The sequence below is a fragment of the Microtus ochrogaster genome, chromosome 1 (assembly GCF_000317375.1).
Source record: "Microtus ochrogaster isolate Prairie Vole_2 chromosome 1, MicOch1.0, whole genome shotgun sequence".
Taxonomy (NCBI): domain Eukaryota; kingdom Metazoa; phylum Chordata; class Mammalia; order Rodentia; family Cricetidae; genus Microtus; species Microtus ochrogaster.
In genome coordinates, this window is record NC_022009.1 from 19,775,191 (window position 1) to 19,784,016 (window position 8,826).

Consider the following 8,826-nt stretch of genomic DNA (forward strand, 5'->3'; position numbering starts at 1 on the left):
AGCTAGTTCCAGGACAGGCTCGAAAACCACAGAGAAACCCTCTCTCGAAAAACCAAAAAAAAAAAAAAAAAAAAAAAGCAAGCTATTTACTAGCCGGGTGGTGGTGGCTCACGCCTTTAATTCCAGCACTCGGGAGGCAGAGGCAGGCGGACAGGAACCAAAACTACAGAGAAACCCTGTCTCGAAAAACCACAAAAAAGAAAAAAGAAAAAAAAAACAAGCTATTTACTCCCTAAAGTCCTTTTCATTTTATTTTAGTGACACGGATTCTCATGTATCAAGTTCTACCTCAGTTCGATTTTATCCACATGATGTGGTAAGTGTTCTCATTTTTTTATAATGTGGTACATTTTTAGATTCAATCTGAAAAGCATCAAATTACTCAAATTAATGAAATTACAAATGTTACTTTTGTTGGAAATTATAGCAAAATCCCCTTTGTTTTTTCACCGTGAGTCTTACACCCTCCCAGACTTTAGTTAGCCATACGTATGTGTGAGTCAGAAGTTACACTGGTTTATACTTTGCAGGTCTGAAAAGGCCCACTTTCCATTTGTGTATTTGGTGTGTGGACTTGTGTGTGCATGAGAACGTGCACATAGGGAGGTCTGAGCACACCGTAAGGGTCCTGGAGATCAAACTTGCCTTAGGATTGGCAGCAAGTGCCTTAGCTTGCCGAGCCAACTATTGTATCCCTCAATTTCACTTTGAATAATATGATTTGGTGCTGGTTTTTAACTATCTGTTGATTATTAACTCACTTATTTGACTAGTGTATGTGTTGGTGGAAAACTGAGTAACATTATATGGAAAGTTATTGTCTGGGAGAAAATGGGGATTTTAAAACACACCTTTTGCCATCAAGATCCATCTAAGTCAAGTTGGAAAGCAGAAGGGGTGGATGGATTTATTCTGAGCATCTGCCTAACGACTGCTTGAAGATGGCTTCTGAGCAGGATTTAAGGCCGGGGCTGTGAGGAGGTGGAGAGCAGTGTGCAGCCAGTGGGTGTTGACTGTGTCTGGAAACATTTTGACATGACTGTAGGAATGCCATTGTAAACTATAGACAGGGACCCGCGGTGCCAAGAGACGTTCTGTAATGTTGGGCACAGCCCCATAATGAAGATTATCTAGCCAGAAGCATTGATAGTGCCAGAATGGAGAAACCCTAGAATAGATAAGAAAATGTTTGGAGAAGTATCAATCAGTATTTAAAGATCAAACCCAGCAGTTTTTCTTGACTGTTCTTGTGTGTTTTAATAGTAAAGATTTTGCCTGCTAGAAGCAGGAGTGAAAAGATGATCAAACTGGTGTCTTCTACTTTTGAGTAGCATAGGAACCCAGAGACAACACAGTCCTGCCCTGTGCTGTGCCAAGACCAGAAACATTTGATGTTTTCAGAGGAAGGGCAGACTGTAGGACTGTTGACTAGAAGAGTTGGCACTTCGCTCCATAGGTTCAGGTGAGGAGGCCTCTAAAGACTAATACCAGCAATGAGACCTAAAAGTCTCTTGGGCCCTGGCAGCACAGTTGATAGCTTAATGAGATGGAGGTGGGAGGCCCCCAGGGGCCACAGCCAGCGGTTTTTCAGCCACCTGTCCTAATGGTCTGGTGATCGAATTTGCTTTATTTTGATTTACTTCCTGTTGCCACCTTCTGTAGATTCTAGGTTTCATGAGTTATCACAAGGAGTAAACTCGAATTAGGGGCTCAAATAATTTATAAGCTGACAAACTTTGAATCTTGCTTACATCAAGAATATTTAACCCTTTCAGTGCGGGCATGTTTCTAGTTTTCTCTCCCACAGATTCGGTTGAACAGGCTGTTGACCATTGACACAGATCTGTTGGAGCAGCAGGACATTGATCTAAGCCCTGACTTGGCAGCCACTTATGGCCCCACTGAAGAAGCTGCCCAAAAAGTTAAGCACTATTACCGCTTTTGGATCCTACCCCAGCTGTGGATTGGTATTAACTTTGACAGACTCACACTTTTGGCGCTGTTTGATAGGTAAGACCATAGCATGGTATTAATTTGTTGGTTTATTTGTTTTGTTTTCCAAGACAGGGTTTCTCAGGCCCTGGCTGTCCTGGAATTGGCTCTGTAGAGCAGGCTGGCCTCAAACTCACAGAGATTTGCCTGCCTTTGCCTCCGTAGTGCTGGGATTAAAGGTGTGTGCCACCACTGCCCAGCGATACTATTATTAAAGTGAATTTTTTCTAATTACCCATTGATATTTTCACCTGAGTATCATGTTGGAAAATACTTTCAATTTTCATCCTTTCAAGATCAAACTTAACAGACTTTTAAATATTAACTCTCTTAAGCTGTTAAAAGCTTTTTTTCTGCAATTCTAAAATATTTCTGTAAGGACATGTTTTTTACTATTAGTGTGAGTTATGCAGTTGATTGTTAAGAGAGCATATGAATTCTTTTATGATCTTAAGGTTATAGGTGGTATGGAGGATGAAAGGGGGAAGAGGAACCCTGCTGCCCTGTTGTTCAGCATCCTGTCCTAGTGGTAAACACATTTGTTTATTATAAGCTTGGTGCCAGTAGCTGCTTCCTGTCAACAAGTAGGATTTACCCTCCCTGTGAAATATAGACAGGCAGAATCTTGGAGATAAGTCAGTACTGACAGTGACCCCGGAAAGCGGGAAGTCGGGGGTGTGGACTCTAAATCACCAGCACTCTGTGTGTGACACAGGGAGGAGGAGCATAGAATTCAGTACATGTCTTAAGTTAAAGAGATGAGTCTATAGTGTAAAACATCACAGAAGGGAGCTGTTGAGAGAATGGCAGCAGGATTCTGCAGACCGTGATTGGCTCCTGTGTCTGAAGAGCTGTCTGCTTAAGAAGCCCTTGCTTTAAATGTGTGGCACCATTAGCCTCCTGTACTACACTTCAGACCTACCAAACAAATTGTAAAAGCAAGACCCCAAGGGATCAAAGTAGCATAACAGATTCAAGCTTTATAAAAATCCAGAAATACATACCTCCCAACAAGTAGTGACTGCCACCTGGCATCAAGTGAGAAAACATGAATCATGAGGAAAAGAATAAATCAAGACCAACCTATTACCAGTAGGGATGTTAACTGTTAGATATGGATTCTTAAAATAATTGCAACTGGATTCTGTTTACTTGAAAAATTAAGTAGAGACATGAAAAAATAATTACAGAGTTGAATACTACAACATTGCCATTAAAAAATAATGTACTAGTAGGATTGCCAGTAGTTAAAACTTTGTTGAAAAATAGATTAGTGAACTTGTAGGCACATCAGGAGATCCACCTAGAGTAAAGCAGTGATAGGAGCATAAAACCAAAAAGAGTGTCTTGTGGAACAAGTTCAAGAAGAGACAAGACTAGCAGAAATAATAGTGGAAACTACATATTATATGACAACTACCAATGCACTCAAGAGGTTCAATACAACCTAAGCAGAGGCCACATGAGAGACCCACCTAAGGGACATACTTGCTCAAGTCCAGTCTTTAAAACCACAAAAAATCTATCAAAAGAACACTCTGTGCAGAGGAATGAGCATGGGGAAAATATCCAGGTGCCTGAGAGTTAGGCATGTGAGAAGACAATGGAACGTGGCTAGCAGGATGGAAAGGAAAAACACTGTCAACATGCAGCCATTTGTGTATCTTTAAAATACCCTGCAAATGCCCATGGGTTGGGGTTGGAGAGATGATTCAGAGGTTGAGAGTAGTGGCCACTCTTAGGTGCAGACTTCAGAGCAAAGGTGTCTTAGGGTTTCAGTTGCTGTGAAGAGACACCGTGACCACGGCAACTCTTATAAAGGAAAGCATTTTAATTGAGGTGGTTCACTTACAGTTCAGAGGTTCAGTGCCTTATCACGGTAGGGAGCCTAACAATGTACAGGCAGACATGGTGCTGGCTAAATCTACATCTTGGTTAGAAGGCAACAGGAAGTGGATTCAGACCCTGGGCAGAATCTTGAGTGTAGGAAACTTCAAAGACTGTCCCCCACAGTGACATACTTCCTCCAACAAGGCCATAACCACTCCAACAAAGCCACACCTCCTCATTGTGCCACTTCCTATGAGATATAGGGGCCATTTACATTCAAACTACCTCAAGAGGATATTGCCAAAGATAAAGAGAGTTATTTCATAATGATAAAGGCCCAGTTTAACATGTAAAATGTAATAGTCCTAAGTTTCTGTGCCTAAAACAGAGCTTCAAACTTCATAGAGACTAATGATGCATCTTAGTGACACAGCAGATGCTGAACATGTAGAAAGACAGTGTTATCATCAGCACCCCTAACACCTCAAAAAAACGTAAAACAGAAACCAATAGAAACAGGAGAAGCAGATGAGCCTACAATTATAAGTAATCTTTGCACTCTGTTGCAATCAGCTTGCTGTGCCATGACAAGATACCTGAATTAACTTATAAAGGAAGATTTGCTTTGGCTCACAGTTTTCAAAGTTTCAGTTTGTGGTCACTTGATTCTTTGCTGTGGGGCCTGTGATGGGCAGAATAGCAGAGTGAAAATAGCAGAAGACTATGTTTATTACTTCATTGCTGCTGGAAGCAGAGACAAACTGGGAAGGGCAGGGCTTCCAGCAGCCCCTCAGGCACACCCCTGACTTGACTTCCTTCAACAGGGCCGCACCTCCTCCCAGGTACCACAGCCTCCTAATAGCTGCATAGGCTGAGGAGCAAGCCTTCAACACATGGTCCTTTGGGGACACTGGAAACCCAACTATTACAGAGATAATTGACTTGCATTCTCATCTTGCTTCCTCTGCATCTGGCTTGCAACTGACTCTCTGCCTGTCTCTTCCCAGAATTCTCCTAGTCTGGTCACCCTGCCTATACTTCCTGCATAGCTACTGGCCAATCAGCATTTTATTAAACCAATATAAGTGACAGATCTTTACAGGGTACAAGAGCATTATCCCACAGCAACGTATTGTTTAATTGTTCATGGGATGTTATATAGACTGACCAGATTCTGACCTGTAAGGGTCAGTGAAAAGAATTAGATCATATCAAGTGTGGTCTTTGACAACAGAATTAAATCATTGAGCCTTGAACAACCCTGTTATATTTGGAAGTTAATAGTTTTAAATAATCCGTGGGTAGAGAAGAATTTGAGGAGAAACTACAAAGTATTTTAAAGTAAATGAAAATGGCTTCTTTCATACTTAGGAAAATCTGTGGCACTGAGGACCTAGGCTGGAACAAGACCTCAGTTCTGTGATTCATTTCCGTACTAGGAACTAGAAAGACAAGCACTTATCTAAGGACACGAACATAGTTTGAAAACAGAAAAATCAAGGAAATCTAAGACTGTATTTTTGGGAGCAGTGGTGAAACTGATGAACCCTTAGCTGCCTGATGACCAGATGGGAACTGTGAGGTGTGAGCTCACTACAAATCCTACAGGGATTAAAGAGCAAGAAGGAAACATTATCAACAGCTTTGTGTCAATAAATTGACAGAAAACAATGAAAAGGACAAATTCCTTGAAAGATTTAATTATCATAGACCCATTTAAATGGAAATACCATTAGGAACCCTCCTGGAGAGTAAGCTCCACGCCCAGGTGTTATTTAAGAACTATGCAAATCAGTGAAGTGGAGACTTGGCAGTAAAATAGCAGTTTCCGTATGCAAAAAATAAAATTTGAATCCATACCTTATACTATATCACAAAAACTAAATCAAAATTGATCGTAGATATAAATGTGGTATATAAGACAGTAAAATATGTGAAACAAAATATTTATCCCCAAGGTTATAGGAAACATACTAGCCTTGTCATAAAAAACCAAAATCAGCAAGAGAACTGATTGATGATTGGGTTCATGACATAAAACACTGTACAAAGGCCATGTGTTTCAGTCATAAAAGAGATGGTGACAGCAGCATTGGAATGGGAAAGGGAGTTGGTGGCCGGTCACTTTCTGGCATCTGCAGTAGAATGATAATACCAATACTCCTTGATTTGAAAACAACATTGAACTCTTGAATGGGATAGTAACTATAATTATAGTCTTGAGTTAATAAAAGTGAACTTTAAAATTTTTGTGATAATAAATTTTTTACCCACTGAAGATTTAAGTATGTAGAAAATTTTGGAAGTAGAGTTGCATACAGTAATCCCTCCATAAAGCTATTATAAATAATAATTTGGTGTAATGTGGGGGTTTTTGTTTTATTTTGGTTTGGGATTTTGAAGACAGGGTTTCTCTGTATAACAGTCCTGGCTGTCCTGGTGCTAGCTCTGTAGACCAAACTGGCCTTGAACTCACAGAGATCTGCCTGTCTCTGCCTCCCAAGTGCTGGGATTAAAGGTGTGCACTACCATCACCCAGCTGGTGTAGTGTATTTCCATTCTTTATGTTTTTAGTAACAAGACTTATACTTTGTCAGTTTTGATTTATACAGTAGACATGCTATGCATACGTCACTTAATATTCTATAAATGCAAGGTGTTTAGCAAGTATTTCTTCAACATTTATGAATAAAACTTGTAAGAAATTATTAGCTTTTTGGTACAGCCTAAAATCTTCGTTTCTGCATGTGGTATCTCAGGTATCATGTTACGTCTTTTATGGTGTGAGTTTGCTGTATAGAATTGCCTGAGCAACTTTGGTAGAGGCAGAATTGAGTCTAGTTGTACTTCATTCTTAATATATGTAAGATCTTGTGCTTAAGTAGTTTTATTGTGTTTTTGAATTATTTCTGATTAGGATGAGAGATGGGGAAACAAAACCACTTGCTACTTGCTGCATGTGGTTGCGAGCTTTATGTTATAAAATAGCATATTTCAAATTTTCTAAAAATTTTTTGAGATTTTGATTTTTAAACTTCTTCCTATGTCAGCTTCATTTACCATCTAAATTGGTTAGTTATTTTACAGAGAAGATGTAATGAGAACAATTTGTATTATGTTATTACAGGACAGCTGTGTTAGAGGACCCTGCCCTCCCGTGTGTCATGTCCTCAGATAGTAGTTTCTTTTTCTGTATGACCTGAAATGTTCTTTAAACCAGGCATTCAAAATAAACCTCAGCAGGCCTCATGTTGATGTCTTCCCCATTTTCAGTCTGAATATTTTCTTGTATTCATGATAGACCTCTGTGTTAATTTTTCCATCTACAGAAACCGTGAGATCCTGGAGAATGTATTAGCTGTTGTCCTGGCTATTCTTGTGGCTTTTTTGGGATCCATTCTTCTCATCCAAGGCTTCTTCAGAGACATCTGGGTGTTCCAGTTCTGCCTGGTGATAGCTAGCTGCCAGTACTCACTGCTCAAGGTACCAGTGTCTCTGCCTTCTGTGCTGTGTCTAAAGCCACTCACCAGCTCACCACAGAATGATAACTTTTAGGGATATTTTCCATGGAGGTTGACATTAGATTATGTAGGAACCAGAGCAGGGTTTAAACTTAAAAAAATAATTGTGTGCCGAGCAGTGGTGGCGCATGCCTTTAATCCCAGCACTCGGGAGGCAGAGGCAGGCAGATCTCTGGGAGTTCGAGGCCAGCCTGGTCTACAAGAGCTAGTTCCGGGACAGGCACCAAAGCTACAGAGAAACCCTGTCTCGAAAAACTAAATAAATAAATAAATAAATAAATAAATAAATAAATAAATAAATAAATAAATAAATAGTAATTGTGTGTACACTGAATTTACTAAAAACAAATTCTTTGTATTAAAAGAGAAGACTCGTTAAAATAAGAATTTGTATCTTTGAGATTTATTTCTGTTTAATTTACCAGCACTAACCTTTCTTTTCTGACCTTTGAGCTTTCTGTTCTATGGGTGGGATTTATTAAAATTGTCATTGGTAGATAACAACATGTCAAAAACTAGAAATAGTTTTTATTTCTAGGGGCCATCAAAGAAAATATTGATGTCCCTTTGTTAGTGACTGAGTAGTGGCTCAGAAGCATCCACGTTGTCATTGTAAACAGTAGGAGAATCCAGCACGTCAGCTGATGACTGGCCAAAGCTTTGCCTTCTGCTGTTAACAGGGTGCTTCCTTCTTAATGAGCCTGTCTTACTCTGCAAAAGCTGCATCCCGTAGAGATGCTGGTGTGCAGAGCCCTCCCCAGGCTGCCACAGCTGCTTCAGTTCTGTGGATGCTCTCTACTGTCTTTGATTTTTCTGTCTGTTTATAGCTAACATCTGAAGTAAACCATCTAGGTTATTGCTCTTTCTGTATTGCCAGCCACATTCTCTGTCATTCAACATCTGTTAATGCTGTCTCCTCTCCACTGCCCTGTGACCTTGCACAGCCTGGGTGGCTCTTGGTCCTCAGATGACTGTCCTCTGTTGTTGCTTCTTTATTCTTTGTGTGTTGCTGACTCGGTTGTACTGCTTTAGTCATCAAGCCATTACACACACTATGTCCGGGTGGATGGGAAAGCTTTGCATCTTTTGCAGGCTTTAGTCCTGACTGACCGACAGACACGGCTGGAAGTAGCATGTTATCACCTCTGGTCGTTGGTTTTCTTTCACGTTCTCTGTTTTTGCAGTGTTAAGCACCATAAGTTCTTTTCTTCCTTCCTCAATAAGAAGTAATCAAGTCTCTTTGGTTAGATATGGTATACATGTTAAAATTGCTGTTCCTTATTGTTGCCCTTCCCTCAGCCATCTTATCTATCCCTTTGTTGCCTTAATCCATTAAGAACACATTCTCTGGCGCTAGTGTGTCTTGTTTGTTAATTTTGTCCACATTTTCAGGTTAGTGTGGTTAAACAAGGAGAAAGGCGACAGGTTGCGGTGGTGGTGGTGGTGGTGGTGGTGGTGGTGGTGGTGGTGGTGGTGGTGGTGG

At 40.4% G+C, this 8,826-nt stretch overlaps 1 protein-coding gene across 5 annotated transcripts in view; it reads left to right on the top strand.

Annotated features, from left to right (window-relative positions):
* The window catches only part of Pcnx1 (pecanex 1), a 149,830-nt gene that overhangs the window by 95,152 nt on the left and 45,852 nt on the right, over positions 1 to 8,826 (top strand). For 3 of the 5 annotated variants that reach the window (XM_005343300.1, XM_026779907.1, XM_013345957.2), the window contains 3 exons: positions 259 to 316; positions 1,793 to 2,010; positions 7,152 to 7,305. In XM_005343300.1, coding sequence (XP_005343357.1) covers positions 259 to 316; positions 1,793 to 2,010; positions 7,152 to 7,305 — 430 coding nt within the window. The remainder of the gene's footprint in view (positions 1 to 258; positions 317 to 1,792; positions 2,011 to 7,151; positions 7,306 to 8,826) is intronic. The other 2 variants (XM_013345956.2, XM_013345963.1) reach the window with 1 other exon arrangement.